The sequence below is a fragment of the Heteronotia binoei genome, chromosome 18, assembly GCF_032191835.1.
Source record: "Heteronotia binoei isolate CCM8104 ecotype False Entrance Well chromosome 18, APGP_CSIRO_Hbin_v1, whole genome shotgun sequence".
NCBI classification, from domain to species: domain Eukaryota; kingdom Metazoa; phylum Chordata; class Lepidosauria; order Squamata; family Gekkonidae; genus Heteronotia; species Heteronotia binoei.
In genome coordinates, this window is record NC_083240.1 from 22728315 (window position 1) to 22750591 (window position 22277).

The 22277-nt window shown below is 46.5% G+C and overlaps 1 protein-coding gene across 7 annotated transcripts in view; it reads left to right on the plus strand.

Moving 5' to 3' along the window:
- The window catches only part of CAMTA1 (calmodulin binding transcription activator 1), an 898374-nt gene that overhangs the window by 800722 nt on the left and 75375 nt on the right, over positions 1-22277 (plus strand). For all 7 annotated transcript variants that reach the window (XM_060259691.1, XM_060259693.1, XM_060259694.1 and 4 more), the window contains exon 6: positions 3248-3401. In XM_060259691.1, coding sequence (XP_060115674.1) covers positions 3248-3401 — 154 coding nt within the window. The remainder of the gene's footprint in view (positions 1-3247; positions 3402-22277) is intronic.

Genomic DNA, 22277 nt, shown 5'->3' on the forward strand with positions numbered 1-22277 from the left:
ATCTTATGGCCAAAAAGAAAAAAATGTGTATATACCACATAAGATGGAACTTCCTAAAGTTTTCGCACCTCTCAAATATTTCAGCTGTGTGAGAAGAAAGGTGGGTTTTTAATATTTTAAACAGACAAATAGATAAACTATTCCTGATAGTAAATGCACCACAGAGATCATTTAAAACTTGTGAGATCAGACAAAGTTTTCAGTATATCTTGAAATCAATTAAACAGCGTAACAAACTGGGATTAAATATTGCATATTAGCCAAGTTGGACAAAGGTTTTTCTAATGCTGCCATTTGCTTTCAAGCGATAAACATACCAAGAATAAATGGCACCACTTTATAGTGTTGCATTACTGGTTAACATTTCATTCTCTCCAGAATTTAATTAAATACTATAGGAAAAAAAATGACTGAATATATCATATCAAGCCAAATATTCCTGAGTTTCAGAGAATGCACATATTCCCAAATTGCAAACCTATCAGAAGACATAGATGATTAGACTCAAAATGAATGGCAATGCATCGTGCAGAATCATTTATTCAGAACATAAGAAGAGCCCTGCTGGATCAGACCAATGGTCCATCTATTCCAGCATCCTGCCTCACACACTGCCTCCAGAGGGCCAACAACAGGACATGGAGGCTGAGACCTTGCTCTGATGTTGCTCTGATGTTGCCTCCTGACTCTGAGATTCAGAGCTTTAATGCCTCTGAATGTGTTTCCTCTCAGTCACCATGGCTGGTAGCCAGGGCTTTTTTTGTAGCAGGAACTCCTTTGCATATTTGGCCACACACCCCTGATGTAGCCAATCCTCCTGGAGCTAACAGTAGGTCCTGTACTAAGAGCCCTGTAAGCTCTTGGAGGATTGGCTATATCAGAGGGATGTGGCCTCATATGCAAAGGAGTTCCTGCTACAAAAAAAGCCCTGCTAGTAGCCACTGTTTTTAGTATTACATGCACAGCAAATCCAGATCTCTGAGAACTGTTACCTTCTTCAATGTTTTGGTGGCCTGATGTTTTTCATCCCACAACTTGGAATTCTGTGGGGTCTGAATAGATAGGGAGCTCCATCCAGACAGGAAAGGGGCCATAGATCAGTGGTAGAGCTTTGCATGCTGGAAGTCCTAGGTTCAACCTGCAGTATCTCCAATTAACAGGCTGCTTTGAAAGATGGCAGTTGAGAGCTGCTGCCAGTCAGAGTAGACAATATTGAGCTTAATAGTTGGGGTCTGATTTAGTAAGGCAATTTCATGTGCGATCCCCTGCAATGCTGTTAGTGTTCTTGAGTTATCTCCCCCTCCCCCCTTTCTCTCTGGAACTGGTTCACTGTGAAAAGCCACTCTTCTTTGGTGCTTTCAAGCATCAAAACTAAAATGTTAAGCCAGACCTGATGAAAAAAATGTAATGAGGAAGAGCCTTACACATAGCTCCCATGCTTCACAGATGCAAGCAGGGTTGTAAATGGGTGGGGTCTGGCAATGTGAATGATAGTGGGGCCAACATAGTCCAGACTGAAATGTGCCACAAACAGAAATTGTGAACTGTGTAGTCTTAAGCTGAGTCACACATTTATAAGCCCTCAGTTGTTACCCAAAGAGGAAGTCTCTTATTTAAATGAGAGAATTGGCTTAAGGAGGCAGAGAGAGAGATAGGTAACTGGATCTCCAACAATATATACCAGGATGTTTCCCCTTTAAGAGAACTCTCAAATAAAGCAGGCAGAAGTTCAACTGCAATTTCTGAGCCTCTGCTTCCTCTGGCTCCTGCTGTGTCTTCATCATAGTTTGACTGTTTTGATAGGGCTTTTAATAATCAAACAAGTGGGTTGTAGTTTGGGACAGCCAGAGGAAATAATAGGATGGCACTAGGGTACAGTGGCCTGAGTGCCAAAAAAGCCCCACAGCATCTAATTATGAAGTTGTGTATCAGCAAATTGTGGGGGGGGGGGCAGGACTGGCCCTAAACTGTCCAGCACCCTAGGCAAGGCTAACTTCTGGCGCCTCCTCTGCATTTATAGTGTCACCAGGTCCCATGGGGAGCACCCAGTTTCCTGCCCCAGACAGGGTTGGCGAGTGGGAGTAGGCAGGGTAGGTGGCTGCCTAGAATGCTACCCTGCCTTAGAGGTGCCATTAGGCACCCCCTTACTCCCCCTTGCTCTACACAGTACACTACACTGGAATGCACTTCCAAGGAAGCCTCTGAAGAACACACTGTTTTAGTAGTGCCCTGCTGCTTTCGGGCACCACTAAACAGTGCATTCTTTGGAGGCTTCCAATGAAGCCCCTAAAGAGCATACTGTAAAGGAAAGCGGTGGTGAAGCGGTACTTTTGTGTGCTGCCCATCACTCCCTCATTCCCGGCCCTGTGTGATGATGTCACTTTCAGTGACATCATCACTTTCAGTGACATCATTGTGCCACATGCCAAGGGAGCTTGTGGGGGGGCAGCGCAGGGGTCTGCCTCAAGCGGCAGAACCCCTAGTGCTGGAACTGGCAGGGCCAGCCCAGGAGGGGGGGGGGGTACAGACAAGGATTGTACTTGGCTAGACACACCAGGATCAAGCAAGGTTACCAATCTCAAGGTGGACTTTGGAGATCTCCCAAAATTACCACTGATCTCCAGACTACAGAGATTAGTTTTTGCTGGAAGAGGTGGCAGCTTTGGCAGGCAGACTCTATGCTATCTTATCCCCACTGAATTCTCTCCCTGTACTCTGCCCTCCCCAGGCAACCACCCCCAAATCTGCAGCAATTCCCCAAGCCAGAGTTGGCAACCTTAGCAGCAAACAAGGCTCAGCAACAGTCCCAGTGCCACAGTGGCTCTCCTTGGTCCTTTTGGTGACAAAGAAACAGCCCCATGCACTGAGCAAAAAGGCCTGGCATACACGCCTGGAGTTGAACCCGTCAGATTGTCTTATATCCTTTGTCTGTCAAGGTCAGTCTTGTCTGCTATAATTGGCAGCAGCTCTACAGGGTCTCAGGCAGAGGTCTTTCCCTCTCCTACTTCCTGAGCCTTTTAAATCAAGTTGCTGGGATCAAGCCTGGGAAAGCTGGTGCTCGATCCCTGAGCCCTAGCCCCTTCCCTACCTACACCTTTTCTGTTGTTTAGCAGCATTGCCTTTTCCCCCCAGTTGCAAACTTTCTTGTGAGCTTCTATTGATTAGAAGGCACTATGTAAATAATAAGTTATTATTAATAATAATAGTAATTATAGTAATAATGCCTGTTCTGCCATTCTCCCTTTAGAACCCTGACATCGTGCTGGTTCACTACTTGAATGTACCCGCCATCGAGGACTGTGGGAAGCCGTGTGGCCCCATTCTTTGCTCCATAAACACCGACAAGAAAGAGTGGGCCAAATGGACAAAAGAGGAGCTGATTGGCCAGCTGAAACCAATGTGTGAGTATGCTGGGCTATGGCCTTGGCGCAGTGGGATGGAAGGGTCGGGTGTCATAGTCTGCAGCTAGACGCAGCTGGTGTGTCTTTCAGGAGCCAGTGGCCTAAATTTGCAAAAGGAAGATTTCACAGAGCTGATTGCAACTAAGGTCTTGTTTATAGGGAGGGGGATCTGTGGTAGGGTGTCAAGGCTATTGAATATGCTGAGGATTGTTGGAGCGGAAGGCTGTGTATTTTAAGAGCTTTTGTAGTGGTTCTTCCCTCATACTGTCTATACAGCAGTATTTATCACCTTTTATTGTTTGGATCAAACTGCTCAAGATGCTCAGAGTTCTGCAGTTGGATTCCCTCCCTCCCTCCCTTCCCCAATAGCAGGCAAAGGGACCCACTTTGGGTCAGGGCTATGACAGATGGGAGGGAAGAGGAAGTGCAAGTTTACTTTCCCCCACCCCCTCAGCCAGTTTTTCCAGCCTGAAATTCCCCCATAAAGCTACTGTGTGCCTTTTTGGCAAATACAAAGAGACTGTATAGAAAAAGCACAGAGGGGAAGAGGTTTTAATACCCTTTCCCCCCACCTACAAGGCTTGATCTAAACCAGATCTCCATGCCACTGCTATTTAGAAAGGAGGGGGAATGCTTGGGATCTCTGAGCATGGACCTGTACAGTTTGGCTTTAAGGCAAGGCTATCTGTGCCTTTGGCAGGCATGGTAAGCATGCAAGGCCATTTCACAGTTTATAACAAGCATAGCTCAGTGCGCAAAGCCAGTGAGGTAGCCTGAGGGATAATCACATGTGGCGAGTCAATGTGTACATGTACCTGCTGTGCTTCTGGCGTCCCAGGGCTTGCCTCCGTTTCTGCCCACAAATCATTTTTTCAAAAAAATTGATCTGGCAGACATTTGTCTGCCTGTACTGTAAGTTTTAACTTGTTGCCATGACAAACATTCCATTGTAAGCCACAAACTGGTCAGCTTGTCACCCGCCTCTTTCACTTTTCTTCCCCCCCCCCCCCGCCCCCCAGGGAGGCCGGGTTGCTTCCTTTCAGCCCCATCTTTCTCTCTCATGGCTGCCTGCTGTTTGAAGTGTGCAGATCATTCCAGAGCCGCTCGCTGTTGCATACAGATAGCAGCCGTATTGAACCGCGCATCATTTGAGCAGCAAGGCATCCCTCTTGGCAGGAACGGGCTACGGAATGCAAAAGAGGCCAGCAGTTGGAGAAATCTCGTGTTCTGTCGGAAAAGCTGTGCTGAGAATCAGCCAGGCCAAACCCCTCCTTGACTGAAGCTCCGCAGACCCCCAATGGAGTCGGCCCAGAGATGAATTCCACCCCACCCCCGGCAATTTGCAGCTCATTTTCATTGGTCAATTTAGTCTGAAAGCAATGCTGTCCTTGCGATCCCCGTTCCCAGGATATTGCTGCTCCATTACTCCTGCTGGGCCCACAACTATGTTTGCAAAATGAGTTCCGGGGCTGACTGCTTGGAGCCTTGGGGACAGGATTGCTGGGGCATAGAGGGATACTTTCTGTGAGGCGCTGGATAGCACCGGGGCTGCTGGGGAGGACAGAGGCTGCGCTTTGCCAGGTTAAACCAAGCAGAGGCAGACAGGTCCCTCAGCAAAGCTTGCAGGAAGGAGTATCCATCTGTTCCGATCTGCTCTCCCTGTTGGACTCCTGAGAACTGTTGCAAGGGAAGAAGGATCAGAGTTGTAAATCGTCCTATTTAGTAAGCTGGGATTCATCCAGTATCCACTAGTGAGTTATGAAAAGCTAGGTTACACTTTCTGACCTGCTCAGCTCCATCCTGGCTCCAGACATGACCCACCCCCCTCTGCCAAAGGCATAAACTATGGGGAGGGGGGGTGCTCAGGGGCTCGAGCCCCCTCTGGATTTTTCCAGGAGGAGCTGAGCCTCCTCTGGGCAACCAATACAAGACTTGGGGGCTCATGCCCTATTTTGGTAAATCTCAGTACATTACCCGTATGAATAAGGCAGAAACAAGACACCTGTAAATGAACATCCAGGGAAACTTTTTAAAAAGTCCCCCTAAAGGCTTTTTTGTGTTGCCTTTTACTATCAAATTTGTGACCATTAGTTTATCCTATGCACATAATATGCATGTTTGCAGATCTTAAAGTGACTGTTAATTCTAAAAGTGCATTTCAAAAACGACACAGCAGGAGACTGCTGAGATACCACTATAACCAGTGGCCAACTCCCACTTTTCCCTAGGTTTGGCTCATTGTTAGGGGAATTCCCGCTAAATTTCTGGAGGCTTCTCCCTGAATCCCCAGCTCAATAGGTAGTGATAATGGAGGTCCCTTCCTGTAATGTCACTGGCTCCTCCCTATGATGCCATTGGATCCCATTTCTTTTAGGGACCTATCATAGTAATGCCTCTGGACGAGCCCCAGCCCCCTACAAGAAATTGGACAGTCTACGCCCTTCCCTCTTCCATGGGTCTTGTTGTCCTGATACCTAAGACCAGTTTCAGGTTTTGAAGGAGGGCCCCAGAGAGTACCCAGCCCTCACCATCAGGACCCCCGCTCACATCGCTCTTTCTGCCTATGCCCATGAGCCATCTGCATGCCCTTTCCTCAACAGCACTGTGTGGTGTGCATGGCTAAGAGTACCACTGCTGAGACTATCAAGAACAATGCTGGTATCACTTGCACAGTCACCAATGGTGATGCTGGGCAGCACAAGTGACAAGAACCACAAGAGGTGGAGCACTTCCAAATAAGCTGCCAGTGGAAGGGCATGCAGGTGGGTAGCAGAGGAGGTGTGGGATAAGGGTCAGTGGTGGTGGACCCTGCCCTACCTCAAGGTGTGTTGACTCCAACCCTACTGGAGAGACGGCATTGAAGTAAAAAGCTGGGAAACACCCAGGGGTCGTTTTGTAAAAAAAAAAAAATAGATGGTGGAGTTCATTAGCATAACTCATTAGCATATGCTGCCCTTCCCACCAACCAAAAGCAACCTGATGCAAGAAAGGAGAGCCCTGGGCAAGCAAGGCCTGCTTGGGCTGGCTAGAGATCCAGCCAGCCCAAGCAGGCCTCACACACCTGGGGCTCTCCTTGGCTGCTCCTCCCCCCCACGCACAGTCAAAAGGCCAGCAAGCCACCCACCACCCAAAAGCACATAAGAAGTGGAGAAAGGGTGGCATGGGCTTCTCCAGGGGTTAATGAGGGCTGCTGGGGGTGTGACAAAGCTCCTGGTGGCTGGCTGGCTGCCCGGCTGCCCACTCTCCTAATCCAAGGATTGTTATACAGTTGCACCTACTGTTCAATGGACAAGGTTGGTGGGGAGGAAGAGCGGGAACTCTCAGAAAGGTTCAGGAGCTGTGCTCCTGTGAGGTCCTGCTGAATTCAAGGCCTGGAAACACCTGTTAGGGGGAAGTGCTAGAATGGATATGACTCAAGTGGTTGATGAGACTGTTCTGATAGAAGAGTAGCAAAGTAGGCATCCCTGACAGGTCCCCAGTAAGGGCAGCCACAATAGCCCAAGCTTAGGGTCAGTATTGTTTGCTTGGTAGTTGAGCCAAAAATGGCCCATAGGGTGATTCCCTGGTCTGCCTTTTCTCCCAGGCTTCTTCCTTAGGCCTTGCTGTGTTCTCTCTGGTTTGCTCCAGTCTTTCATAGGATTGCTGTTCCTGACATTGTCTGCATGTGAACGAGCCTCTCTTTTCAGCCTTGTTTTTTCTGTATAGAAACAGAAGCTCGAAGTGTCTGAAAACCCATGGCTCAGTCATGCCTTCTGCACTCTTCCTGCTCCTGGTGCAGGTCACAGCATAAGCATAGAAGTGGCTATGCAGGGAAAAAAACAAGAGTCCTTTCTTGCTTCGTGCCAGCACACACAGCCCTGACCTTAAACAGATGGGCCAAATCACCCCCACGGGAGGGAGAAACTGCTCTGAAACTTTTTGAGGGCATCACTGATACTGGTCCGAAGCCTGCGACGTTGCACGGAAGGAGAAGGTGGCAGCAGGTTTGAAAATCTGCAGTGCGTCAGGAAAACGACTCGAGAACGACACCAAACCAGCCGTAAATCTCTTTTATGCCTTGGGAGGGAAGCGCAAAGTTCTGCCCAATTATTCAGCCTGCTTATGCATGCACACGTCCCTGTTTATAGATGCACATCCTGGGAAAGGCTTCCTTGGAAATGCAGCTCAGAGTTTAAAGTGGGATTGCAGGGCAGGGGGGGTGGGGGGAGCACTTTAGATTCGGATCGGAATTTGGAAAACGCGTGGCGCTTGGCTGAGCACGTTTAGGGAGTGCCAGGAGTGTTCCTCGCCAGGCAGGCCTCAGATTGGGTTCCAAGCAGAGCATGCTGCTAAATCCTGAAGCCAAGCACATTAGCCGCCTCACATTTTCACATAAATCACATTCTATCGCAGGCTTCACAGTTTGATTTCCTGATGTTTCCAAATTTCTCTGCCCTGAAGGAGATTAGTCAGTGATTGAATCTGAGTGTGGTGCCTGGCCTAGTCCAGGCGCGCCTTACGCTTGAGGCTCTTTTCTCTCTTCTCCCCCCACCCCTCTCCTTTTAAAAAAATACTTGTTGCATAATACAGCTCAGGGTTTTTTTTCATTATTATGACTTTTATTCCTCCAGACCTTTGAAAGGCAAGGTGAACAGGTGAGCTTTGCCTTCTTTTTTCCCCCTCCCCTTTGAGTCCAAGCTTTCAAAATAGCTCTCTTATGGCAGGGACCCGGCCATACCTCTCTGTCAACCACTTAATTACCAAGTCCATATGCCACCTCCTCAGGGACGGATTCAAGGGGGATTTATAGCCTCTCTTGCAATGGCTTTTCTTTCAGGCTGGAAACCTCTCTCTCTCTCTCTCTCTCCTTCAAGTTGGTAGCCGTGTAGGTCTGAAGAAGCAGAACAAAGTTGAAGTCCAGTGGCACCTTTAAGACCAACAAAGTTTTATTCATATAAGCTTTTTTCTTGAATAAAACTTTGTTGATCTTAAAGATGCCACTGGACTCAGACTCCATTCTCTGTCTCCTTGCAAGGCTAGCTGCAGGTGGCTTTGACCTATGGAAGGCAAGAGGCTGGATTACATTAACAAGCAGACAAACAAACAGAAGCCTCCCATTATAAAGCAAGCCATTTTTCTACTCAGTATTGACTGGCCCTTTCAAGAGTAGGTCTGCTGTGGACTAGAAATAGTGAGATTCTCATGCAAGTGCTTTAGCCAGGAGAGGCCAGATCTTTTTTCTTTCTTTTCCCCCCCAAACAGCAAAAAAAGAACAAAAAATCCTGTTCCCAGTCCCTTAGGTCTGGCATTGGCCCTCACTGTTTTTCTCCTGTGCCCAATTACCCTTGCTTTGAGGGCTCGCCAGTCTGACCTGAAGATGTCCTTGGAGGCATCTGGTAGTGGAAATGGGATTAGCAAAGCAGAATTCAACCCTCTGTAGTTGTGCCATGTGAGCGGCAACATTAAGCAGCTGAGTTGTGAGATCTGGGACAGCCGTGGCGGCAGCTTTCCCGTTCTGCAAAGCGAGACCAAAAGGGCTGCAGGTGTAGCTCTTGGAGCTCCTTCCTGTGTCTCATCCCTAGTAGCTATGAAAGGGAAGGCTGTCTTTAAAAGCTGTTCTTCATGACTTTTCCCGGGCAAAGGTTGTTTTGCAAAGGAAGGGGGCATGGGATAGCCTAATCTCATCGGATCTCTGAAGCTAAGGAGAGTTGGTACTTGGAAGGGAGACACCCCCCCCCCCCAAGGAAGACTCTGCAGAGGAAAGCCAAGGCAAATCACCTTTGACTTCTCACTTGCCTCAAAAGCTTCTTGCCAAGGCTGCCATAAGTCAGTTGCAACTTGACAGTGCTTACATACACAAGGTTGTTTTCCTGTGACATAAGAAACTGGGTTTTGTATGCAGTGAACTTCACCAAAAGCAAAACATGGAGGCAGATTTGAAAATTCCTGCTGTGACAGAGCATCTGTGGGGTCTGACAGAAGCAGCAAAGGTTTTGATAAGACTGGAGAAATTCCTCAATGGTGGTGGGGGGATCTCATTCTAAGATTCAATGTCAGGGTCAACAACCTGTTACGATTAAAGATCCAAACTATGTCAAATTCAGAGCAAGAGACTGACAAAGAGTCAATGTTAAGCCCATTTGGGTAACTGAAAATCTGCAACTGAACATTGATTAATAATCCATAAAGTTTCTGCAGCCCAAACACTGACTATTGCAGGGTTTTTATTTATTAGGAAGTGGAACACACAAGGTCTTACAGTCAGGCCTCAGATTCAGTGGGAGCTCACAGGAGCGCAGTTCCTGAACCTTTCTAAGAGTTCCACCTTTTTGTCCATTGAATAGTATGTGCAGCTGCATAACAATCCCTGGATGAGCTCAACCACCTATTTTTCTACAAAATGACCCCTGCTTACAGTCATTCATAAATATATCCAGCAGCTCACTACACGATTGTTTTAGGGCACTGGCATACATCTGGGCATGGTTCGCTGTTGGAATTCTTAGTTTAAGTGTTCACATCTATCATTTCCCTTTCTGTAAAGTGTCTCTAAGTAACCCTTTAGTCCCATAAAAAATCTTTACCTGCCATTCCCTTCACATATTGGTTATTCTAGCATCTAACCTCCCCATCCAATATACTATAACACAGAGATCTGGTTTTCTTTTGTAAATAAAGTGCTTCTATCAATACTGAGCCAAATTTGACTCTGGAGCCATAGACTGTAGACTCCTATTCTGTGCCCTCACAACTTTGAATGCTCACACAAATTTTGGCTTTGCTTTATGTTTAATCCTGAGTAGGGACAGTCCAGTGTGCAGGAATGATTCCATTGTCCAATTCTGATTTATCGGGCCCAAACATCATAGTCAATGGACTTTCCTATGTAACTGGTTCCATTTCCCCCTGCATATCTGGTTCCATTTTGCACCTCCATGTCTTCAGTATTGTTTGATTGTCCACTGCTAATCGATCATGCAAGTTTTGCTCCTGCATGCACTACCTGTTGAAATTCGTAGTCTTAAAGCTTGTATAAACACATCAACATTCTAATGCATGAAATATTTCACGATAGGTCACTCCTGATAGGGAGAGACTTGCTGTAGTTGGTGCAAAATAGTTAAAATATTGCAAGAATACAGTGATTGCATGAGGTCACTTTGCATAGGAACAGTGCAAGCTTCTTTGTGTAGTACTTGACTGTGAGAATGATAAATTTCAGTAGGGTCACTACAATTTTAGGAGTAGGATTCATATGTGCCAAAGTTACATTCAAAAACTGACATTTCTTTAATTTGATTGATTGATTCCTGAGGGGGCAAGCTACCAGCTAAGCAATACAAATACACGCGATAACTCTTACAAACGAACACATGTGCTGTGTATTGCTCATATTGTCTAGACTAGACCTAAGACATCCACTCTTGGGATCCCAGAACTGAACTGATGTGTGAAAGTCAGCAGCAATCTTTTACCAGGATGTCCCAAAGGGGCAATCTCTGGCTTTTTCACATCTCATTGTGTAGGGGTAAGAAAGCTGCAGGGGCAAGAACTTCCAGCAAGCTGCTCTTTGTGCAGTATCTCAGTTGACAATTAAATCTCACTTCCTTCCGTCTCCCTTCTATGCATCAAAGCAGACTTACACCTCCCGCGAATTCTGCTCGATGTCAGTAATCTATAATCACTGTGTTCTTGCTTTCTCCTAATTATTCAAAGCACAGACCTGAAACATCCAACATAATTCTTAAGACTGTAATCTTAGTGATTATAGAATATTTAAACAGGGCGGGGGTGACCCCTAACAACAGAAGCTTTTATTTCATATCAAAGCCAGGAAGGCACCGTAATTCTCTGATCAGTTAGTGCCACCGTGTGGCATGCGAGAAAAGTGTGTCTTTTCCACATGGCAGTGCTGCAGTCTCCTATAAACCTAAACTCTATCCTAATACTCTTGATCAGAGTAGGAAATTTATCTCTGTCCGAGCAGTGGATCTCTGTATTGGAGCTTCCTTGGGATTAACCGCCTGGTTAGGACGTTTTCATCACATGAGACATTTAGAGCAGTTATTGCTTCTGTTACTTTCCATAGAACCAGCAATCACCAGAATGTTGATTTCTGTTATGAATGCCTCTCCACTTTTTTCCCCTTGTGGATAACGTTCAGACATTGACCTAAAAGGCATTGTTAAGCGTCACATTTGAAGACAGACACACATATTCAAACAGACTGATCCTGTGTATGGCCCCTGAGTTCACTGGGACATTCCTAAGTCTACGTTGCAGGGTACTAGACTGCAGTGTTATTCTAAATCTCTGTCTTTTCTCTAATACACACAAACTGCATCCTGGGTCTGTTCATTACCATGCATGCAACATCACATGGTGACTGGTAACATGTGAAAGAGCCAACATAGATCAAGCACCAAAGATGGATCTCTTACACTCAGGGCTTTTTTTTGAGCAAGAATGCACAGGAACACAGTTCCAGCTGGCTTGGTGGCAGTGGGTGTGGCCTAATATGCAAATGAGTTCCTACTGGGCTTTTTTCTACTGCTTACACTGCATTCAGTACAATTTTTTTCTCTATGGAGGTAGGTCACATACTTACCTTTGAGGGCCAAAGAAGACATGACAGTGTCCTCATGGCTACCCCAAAGAAGTTGCTGTCATTTCAAAGTCATTTTGAAATGCCACAAGGGTCCAGTCTTGAAGGTGGTGGAATAAGGCACTCGTGTTCCCCCAGCTGCACTCCTTTTCAAGTGCCAAATCAGCCACTGGAGGGGCTGCAGCTATAAGAAGGTACGCGGAAGGAGGACAAGGGTTCCTCAGCCCACTGCCCTTGTGGCATCTTAAAATGACTTTATAATTGCGGACTGTGTGACCAGTCCACGGTACAATGGATCATATGAATGAAAAAAAGGTTGCTGTCCAAGGATGCGCTGCAGATCCTCACAACAAGGCTCCTCGGAATGGGGGAGGAGGAATGCTTCCAGACCGTTATCATAAGGCCAGAGGGTGACAACAGCTCTGAAACTCCAAGAGTAGTCAAAGAAACTGAAAGTTTCTTCCTGGGCCTCTCTGAGTTCCCGTTACTTCTTCTGCTGGGATCAGTAGAAGGAATGGGCACCAGGGTGTTCTCAAAGCTCAAAAGATGAAACCCCACTCCTTTTGACATGATGCTGAAAAGAGATAGACCCTGGGCATGCTTCAAGGCCTCCCCCATGGGGGTTCCTGTTGAGGGATTTTCTGGAAGTTTTGTCCCCCATTGCAACACAGGTACCATACAAGTTGCTGTTCCTTGTTCTCCAAGAAGTAGGTGAACCATTCCTCTTTAGGGAAAGGTGCTTTTTTAGGCTCAGGCCAGCCTTGGGGGATGATGTCTGTGAATGAGTGTCCTCTTGCTATGTCCCAGACCACAGCTAGGCATGGAAACTCAAGCTTGCCTGTATCTCTCTGTATGGTCTATCATTCTTGGCTTGACTACTGTGATAAACTGAACTGCAACAGTCTTGAGGACTGTCTACCTGAGCAGGAAGGAAGGGCAGCTTGTCTCTCCCCAAGGCGAGTGCTTAGAAGGCGGTGGCAGATTTCATAGTTGTTCTTTCTGGTTTTTGCAGTGACTGTGGGTCCCAGGTGTGTCGCAACAAAGCAGGTGCTTGGCTTTTGCTGACGTCGAATTTGGGGCTTTGCAGGAAGGCTGTAAAGGGGCCTGGAGAGAGGCCTAGAAGAAAGGCAAGAAAAATTAACAGGTCCTCTGGCAGAAGTCAGAAATGCTCTGCCTGGCTCCACTCAGCACTTTGCCACTTTGTGTGTTTGGACTGGAGATGGAAAAGAAAGGCAGCGAAATCGCTGGAGAAGCGATGAGCAAAACGGCATGTTTTTTCAGCCTGGGAGCAGCTGTTGCATGCTGTGGATAAGCAAGAGCCTGGCTGGTAGACTGTACTTTCAGGCACCTAGTGCTGTGCCGCCTTAGAGACTCGCTGGTTTGGATCAGTGAGGGAGAGAAGGTGGACAACAGCTCACCTGAGAGTACGTGGGCCCAGCATAAATCAAGCTTGTGGGCTGTTCCTACTGCAAGTCCATCTAACGTAGGACAGCTTTCTTCTTCTCTCTTGATTTCTCCCTGCCCTCCCACCCCCATGGTCCCTCCAACTCTCCAATCCCAAAGGCTTCATGTCTGACAGTTTCTTCCCTCCTCGTTTCCTCAGTTCCCTCTCCTGGCACTGCCGTGTTTTCCCAGAGCAGCCTGTTCCAGTCTGGGAAACACCCCCCTGGAGTAATTTGCCCCTGTAGAAAAACCTCTTGATGAATAACCATGTATCTGAAGAGAGAACAAATCATTTCTGACGTTTTTAATAAGCTTGGAAAATTATGGTGGGGAAAAGCTAGACGGGGCCTTGAATGCAAATGATCTGGGGAGGGGAAATATGAGGAGGGGGGGGCTGCTCAGGAGGGAAACATGAATACACAACCCTTCTGCACTTGGATGGCAGCTGGGAGTGGCCATTCGCTTCCAAAGATCAGATCAGGCCACTAATTTGTAAGGTCAGGGTGGGATCCCAATTTCAGGTCTTCCTGTCCTTCACAAACCTGGATGGGAACAGGATCCTGCTTCTGAAGTTCCAAGTTCTTACTGTTCAGGGCCTTTTTTTGTAGAAAAAGCCCAGCAGAAACTCATTTACATATTAGACCACACCCCCTGACACCAAGCCAGCTGGAACCACATTCCTGTGCGTTCCTGCTCAAAAAAAATGCCATTACTGCTCAAATAGACTGCTCCTGGTCAGAAGTTATTGTGCTGCCGCTGCCAACCCGTAGCATGTTTCCTGCCGCAACATTAGTATGAAGTCTTCCTCCAGCCGAAGGAATCTGCCTTGCACCTGAAGTTGCTGCTCCTCTGACAGAAGAGCTACTTAAGTTGGAGGAAGACTCCTTAGCTTGCAGGAGCTTCCTCCAGCTTAAGGCAGGATACTGCCCAGTGTCTCAGCCTTCCCAACCAGTAATACTGGATAGCTGAACAGATTCTTCTGCATTTAATCTTCAAGCATAGGTCAATATGAAGCAGCCAACAGGGTCACTTATCTATCCTCGCTATCCTATGCAGAGTGAGTCCCATTCAAGTTCATTGACATCAGTGGGCTTAGACTGGAGTCACTATGCATAGGATTGCTGTGTAGGCCTCCAAGCATACTAGTATCTTTCTTTTAGCTTCCACCTTGATGATACTGAATCAAAATCAGCATAAGTTAATATTATTTTAATAACTGTCAGCACACCATATTAGCTTTGATGCTCATTTTGTGTCCCTCTTCAGGTTACATCCAGGGCTTAAGCTCCTCTGTTCGTTTGCTGTAATTACAATAGCAGGTCAATTTGCCAGGAATTCTGATTCTTATGGGGGTTGAAAGAGGAGACAGCCTACAGAAATGAGCACTGATTTGTCTCATAAGATTCCAGGCTTTGCTCCCAAGACTAGATCCTACCAGCTGCTTGATCTTGGATGTCTGGTTTAAATTGAGGCAGAGTGTTTTGTCTGAAAGAGCTGAGGCTGATTAGGGGATGTTTTTGCCAGGATCAGCCCAGGAATGTCTTGTATCATCCCCACCAAATCCTGGGTGGAGATTCTGATGAGGACACTACACTTTTGTGTTTGCTTGTGGGAATTTGTGCTCCTCTTTAAAGGGGGGCACAATTCTCCTGCAATGTTCTGTATGATGTCAAGATGGAATGCTTACAGTCTGTGGCCTGTGAGTGGAGGAGACTCCAGATAGCATGGATAGGCTCTGTTGTACTTCCACAAGCAGTGAGAAGTTCCAGGAGCAACATATACATAACCTGGAGTGGTTCCCTTTGGAAGAAAGAGGACTGTGGCATGAAGAAGGAAGAGGAAGAAGAAGATCATAGATATAACCCAACCTTCTCTCTGAATCAGAGTCTCAGAATGGCTTACAATCTCCATTATCTTCTTCCCCACAACAAACACCCTGTGAGGTAGGTGAGGCTGAGAGAGATCTCACAGAAGCTGCCCTTTCAAGGACAACTCTTGCGAGAGCTATGGCTAACCCAAGGCCATTCCAGCAGCTGCAAGTGGAGGAGTGGGGAATCAAACCTGGTTCTCCCAGATACGAGTCAGCACACTTAACCACACCAAACTGGCTTGATAACCGCTCCATATCAGATTTCCAGAGGGGGGGAGGATATGGCACACAGCATTCATTCACATTGGGAACATCTTGTCTGCACCGGGAGAGTCCACTTGTAAATGACTGCTATGATATAACTAGCGCAGTATCCAGTGATGTGTGGATGCTGGCAGAGAGAGAGAGATCTTGCACCCTCAGTGTGCCTCAGCCCATCTACAGCTGCCTGTCTAGTTCTCCAAATTCAAACTGATGCACTCCCTTAATCATTTCCCTCAGCTTCTCCAACTTCTGATGGTTATTTGACAGAGCTATGACTGGGTGGAGGGGCAACCCTAGCCGTTATCTCCCACAAAGAAACATTCTTTTCCCACAGGTTCCGGCTCCACCTGGTGTGCCATTCTATTCCAAGCTCCTAGCAATAGAACCCCTCACAGTAAACAGAGAGTAAAAACTCACAGCAGAAGTCATGCAGTGTTTTCCTATGGGACCCTGTCTTTCTCACTGGGTTTCAGTATTCCTCTGTCAAGGGGAGTGACCTGGGATGGAGCTGTGAGAGGAGGAAACCCATGCCATTCATGTAAAGCAATCCCAGCTGAGAGCTGTTAGCAAGATGCTGTTCCTCTGCAATGGGAAAAAGCGCTTGGACAGAGCTGATGAGAGCAGTTTAATGGAATTACCGTACATCGCAGGCACTGTACCTTCAAAAACAGGCAGCTAATTTTTTTTTAATTGTCTTTTGTAGTTAAATGGAAATGTTCCGCCATGTTTTATTCCCATCCGCAATTTAAGAGCAAATGGAGGGGTTTCACCTGACTTGGTTTATAAGGAAATGTTTCCCGGTGGAATGAAATCTTCCTTTGGTGAAAATGAAAGTATTGCATAAATCCACGCAATTAAATAAAGGGTGTTGTGGGGAGAGAAGCTCAAATTGTCCCTGGTTTTAACAAGAGATGTTTTGCCTTCCTGGCCTCTGAGAGGGTGGTGGACACAGAGAGCTGGCATAGGAAAATTGAATTGTGTGTGGGTGTCTGGCTATGAAAAGATAAATCTAATGAAAATTTCACCCAATTGAGCTGAAAAAAACAATCTGAAGTGAGGCCTTTATTTCTATCAGCAAGCAAGGGACTGTGTGCGTGTGGGGGGGGGGTGATAAAGGAGCAAAGCTGCCATTTTAAATGGATGGTTGCCACGGAGATGCCGGCCTTCTCATGTCAACAACCAAGAAACAAACTGGGGGTATGTCTTGAATCCCATTAATAGGTGGAATCGAGAGCATTTTTATTTCCAAGGAAAACACAATGCCACAGAGAGAGGAAGAAAGAAAACTGCGATAGCATAGTGTGAATCAGGAACGCCCATATTCAAAATTCAGCTCAAGCCATCTGCACAACATTTTCCTCTCCCATTTGCGTTATGGGAATAATATGGCCAAACAAGCTTAATGAGTTTTTGTACATAGTGCTACAATAATTTTTTGTTAGGCGCTTTCCATAAAATGCTAAGAATCATTATTGTTCTTGACCCCACTGATATTTGCAGGAGGTCTCAGTAGGGTAGCCAGGTCCCTTCTGGCCACCAGCAGGGGATGGTGGTTTTTGGTTTTGTTTTGTTTTGTTGCCAGATTCAAGTTGGGAAAGCCCTAGAGATTTGGGACTGGAGGACTGGGGAGGACAGGGTCCTCCTCAGTGGTGTACAATGCCACAGAGTCCACCCTTCAAAGCATCCATTTTTTCCAGAAGAACTGATGTCTGTAGTTTGGAGATGAGCTGTAATTCCAGGGGATCCCCAGGTCCCACCTGGAGACTGGCATCCCTAGGTCTCAGATGTGTGTGTGTCTCTCTCTCTGTCATATGCTTCCAATAAGTAGTGGCATCGGAGACAAGTGGAAGAGAACTGTTTTGGCCTGAGAAACTGATCTGTGGCATGATCCTGGAGGAGCTGGTGGAGAAAGGAGGCAGGCCCTTCTTGGTCTCTTGGCTCACTGGCAACTGGTCCTCCCTGCCATGATTTTTCTGCATACATTTACTATCCTCAAGCAGTTCAGCAGCTGATCAAAGAAAGCCCTGAAAAGACTAATGAATTAGTAGTCATTGAGTCAATACAGGGAAGGTCATTTGGATGTTGAGGAGTTAAAAGGGACAGAAAGACCTTACCACTCCAGTACCTGATTTCCTTCTTTTTGGTTCAGCCAGGCCCTTCTCTGCTCCCACTCCAGATGTTTCAGTAGCCCAATTTGCTAGGGCCTGTCTTCAGCATCTTTCTGTCCCTGAGATGTTGGTAATAACTTTTGAAGATGATGCTACAGTCATAACTCAGTCAGGTTCTAGCCTCCCTTCCTGTGTCTCTAGAAATTGAATCAAGAGGGAGATTGAAGCAGGGACTCTGCTGAACAGGTATGGAATCTAAAAATTTGGGTTTGGCAGAAGCACCAAGCATTGTACATGCTGCCCTTTATTTTGAGGTTTATTTTGAACTATTTGTGGGATAGTACAGTGTTCTGGTTTTCTAGTAGATATTTGGCCAAAAGAACAAAGATCCTCACGTATTTAAAATCAGCATGGAACAGGCTATTTCCGAGTAAATGAGCATTAGCAGATGGAGACGATTCTTCACTGAAAGGGGCATAACTCAGTGGTTTAAGCTTTGCTTTACATGCACCTGATATAAATGATCTCAGGTAGCAGGTGATGGGGAAAGTTTCTCTGAATCTGACAGCTTGGATGGCCTCTGCCAGTCAGGAGGCACCCACAGAAAAAGGTTGCCAGGTTCATCTCAGGAAATATCTGGGGACTTTGGGGTAGAGCCAGGAGACTTTGGGGGTGGAGCCAGGAGCAAGGTTGTGACAAGCATGATTGAACTCTGAAGGGAGTTCTGGCCATCACAGTTAAAGGAACCACACTTCTTTAAAATGCCTTTCCTTCATTGGAAATAATGGAGGAGGGGGACACCTTCTTTGGGGGCTCATAGAATTGGACCTCAACGGTCTAAACTTTTTGAAACTTGGGGTTTCTTTTGAGGAAAGGCACCAGATGCTATGCTGAAAATTTGGTGTCTCTCCTTAAAAAACAGGAAACCTCCCCCCCCCCGAGCCCCAGATAACCATGGATCAACTCTCCATTATACTCTATGAAGACCAGTCTTCATAGGGTATAATGGAGTGCCTAGCAGACATTCAGCCTCTGCCCCCTTCTGATAACCCTGAAGCAGGCGGAGGACCCCTAAACCCTGCCTCCAGTTGGGGATTGGCAACCCTACCATAGAAAGGCAGCTCCCTATATCATGAGCTGGATATGTTATAGTAGATAAGAACTCAGCCTGTGATCCTTGATTGGGAGAAATGGGGTGTTAAATGTATACAAAGGGTGCCCTTATTTGTGACACAGTCAGCTGTCCTATAGAACTGATAAGTGCCTACACTTTGGGAAGGGCTGAGGAAGGATGAAAGGGGGGAACTCAACATCAGCACTCTGGGCACAAGAAGAAGACTACAGATTTATACCCCACCCTTCTCACTGAATCAGAGATTGAGAGCAGCTTACAATCTCCTATATCTTACCACCACCACCCCCGCCACGACAGACACCCTGTGAGGTGGATGGGCTGAGAGGGCTCTCACAGCAGCTGGCCTTTTCAAGGGCAACTCCTGCGATAGCTATGGCTAACCCAAGGCCATCCCAGCAGCAGTAAGTGGAGGAGTGGAGAATCAAACCTGGTTCTCCAAGAGAAGAATCTGCACACTTAACTACTACACAAAACTGGCTATTCTGAACATGACAGAGCTTTGGGAAAAAAACCTGGGCTGTAACCTATCCTGGGCTTCCCTTTGCTATAGAGTTCAGTCAGGCTTCTCACTGGGAAATGGTGGAGGGTGTCACAACAAGGGCTCTTCAAGCCTCTGTAATGCATTAATCAGCCTTTGGGTTTTATCACCTTCTTCTTGTTCTACTGCCATGAGGCACCACGGAAAAAAGTGGAGAGAACCCAAGGAAGGTATCCTTCTTTGATGGTAGCTATTTCCAGGTGGATGCTCTCCATAGATCCCAAAGTGATGCCTCCTGAGGTCTTCTGAACCACTTCCTGCTCCAAGGAGGTGAAAGAAAGTTAAGGCTGGCTCTTTTTTTGGAGGGGAAAATGTTTTGGGGGAAGAAGCATGTGGAAGTCAGGAGAACATACCAATGAACTAACCCCTGGTACCTACCACATTAGGGATTAACTGAGGACCAAAATGGAAGAAGAAGAGGAGGAGGACAGATTGGATTTATATCTTGCCCTTCACTCGGAGTCTCAGAGTGGTTTATAATCTCCTTTCCCTTCCCCTCCCCACAACAAACACCCTGTGAGGTAGGTGAGGCTGAGAGAGCTCTCCAAGGACTGTTCTTGAGCAGAACAGCTTTGACAGAGCTATGACTAACCCAAGATCACACCACCAGCTGCACATGAAGGAGTGGTGAATCAAACCCGGTTCTCCCAGATAAAGTCCACCCACGTGACCAGTACATCAAACTGGCTCTCATGTTACATGTTACTTTTGGCACATGTTGAAACAGAAGGGCCTCACCCAACTCATAGTCAAACATTACAGCAGGGGTAATTTTTAAAAACCTTTTAAAACATCTTGGGTACCCTGCATAGTTCCAAACAATGCAAGGGGGAAGGAGGGGCTTCATGCTTCTCTCAAGTGTCATTTTTACCAGTGAACATGGCTGTGGGAGAAGCCAATTCGCCCTTCCTTTTGTTCCACATGTCCTGGGAATGAACAGGTGGAGTCACAAGAAAAAAGTTCTTTAAGGTTAGTCTCCACTCTAAAGTTTGAGTACAAGTCAGGTTAGGCACCCATGCCCTGACATGTGTCAAACATAACATATATTTTGCCCTAAGCTAGACTTCTATTAATTTAATTTTCACTGACAGAGAATGGAGCGTGGGCTGCTTGAGATTGTTTGGTGAATCTGCCAGAAGAAGGCTTGTCCACACATGGCAAGTCAGTTGTCCTCCACACCCCGCATGCAAGACACTTATTTTTTTTACCAAATGTGGGGATCTATTGCACAGAACTGCTGGCATAAAGTGCGGGTGAGCCCTCCAGTGTCTCAATCACACTTGATGAGAGCCAGCTTGGTGTAGTGGTTAAGTGCCTGGACTCTTATCTGGAAGAACAGGGTTTGCTTCCCCACTCCTTCACATGCATCTGTTGATGTGACCTTGAGTCAGCCACAAGTTCTCTGTAGAGCAGTTTCTGTTAGAGCTCTCTCAGCTCTACCTACCTCACAGGGTGTCCGTTGTGGGGAGGGGAAGGAAAAGGAGATTGTAAGCCTTCCTTTAGACTCCTTCAAGTAGTGAAGGGCGGGATATAAATCCAATCTCTTCTTCCTCTTCCCATTTAGTCACTCACTACCCATCCAGACCAGCTCTCATAAGCAGTCTCTTTCATAGTCCAGCTTTTGTTTGTTTGTTTACCTCATCCCACCTCTACGTCTACAAAAAGATATGAGCTGAGGGCCGTCTTCCAGGCTTTCAGTCTTGGAGGGGGGGAAGAAGCCAGCTTTTTGCAGGATTTATTGCAATGATGGATCTCGCAAAGATCCTATTTGGCTCCGGCCTCTTTTATTTTGCCTATTTATTTATTTGTCAAATCCCCGCATTATGACCCCAAATGGAATCTTGTGTGCTTTCAAAGCTGTTCTGATATTTCAGCCTTTAAGAGAGGGAAGGGGGGGTGCTGTTTTATTAACCTTGCCTTCATAATGCACTCTCCCCCCCCCCTTTCCCGCTGATTCATTATGTGTCAGGAAGCCGAGCGTGACATGTTAAAAGCCATCTTGATAGTATTTTATATTCAGCGCTAACAACTCACTGGCTCAGAGGAGGTTTTCTTTAAGGGGGGGGCGCTGCGCAAGGAAAGCGAGACAATCTGCATATTGGATGTGCCAAGACAGTCGGTAATTTACATTAAGCAAGCCGAAATTCTCTCCTTGCAATCTGTCACCCTTCAGTGGCTTTTCATTTTATAACCTTCACAACAGAAGGAGGAGCAGCGACATCAACACCAAAAGCCCACTGGAGGAACTGGCAACCTGGCCTGATATCAGAATTAAGGTAGGGAATCTGTAGCCAGAAGGAACAAGGCAGAGTGACAGGAAGTCCACATTACTGGACATTGCTGCCCACGGTAGCTTGCATATGCCGCTATTTTGTAGCAGGCATATCCCGCTATTGCCTCTGGTCAAACGGGCTTTGTAGCTTTCTGTGGTGTTTCAGAATGAAAACAACAAAACTTATTTGACCATGAGCAAAAGCAGAACAAAGGGAAAGAAATGATGCTGATGATTACATCCACTCTCTTAAAAACTTCTGGTACCCAATCCAGAATGTCCAGAAAGCCCCAGAATTGTAATAATAATAATCGTAATAATAATAATGTTTTTATTTATACGCCGCCCTCCCCGCCAAGGCAGGCTCAGGGCGGCTTACAAAGCATGATATAATATCATGGTATAACAATAAACAGATAATAAAATCAATAAACAACGGCATAGATACAATATATAAATTAATATTAAAATTAAGCTAAAAACAATACAATGGTGCTACAATCTCTATTTATCCAAGATAGCATAATATTAGTTCTGGTTCCATCTTAAAAGGCTAATTGGAAGAGGGCGGTTTTGCAGGCCCTACGGAACTGATTGAGATCCTGTAGGGCCCGCACCTCTTCCGGCAGCTGATTCCACCATTGGGGTGCTTTTATGGAGAA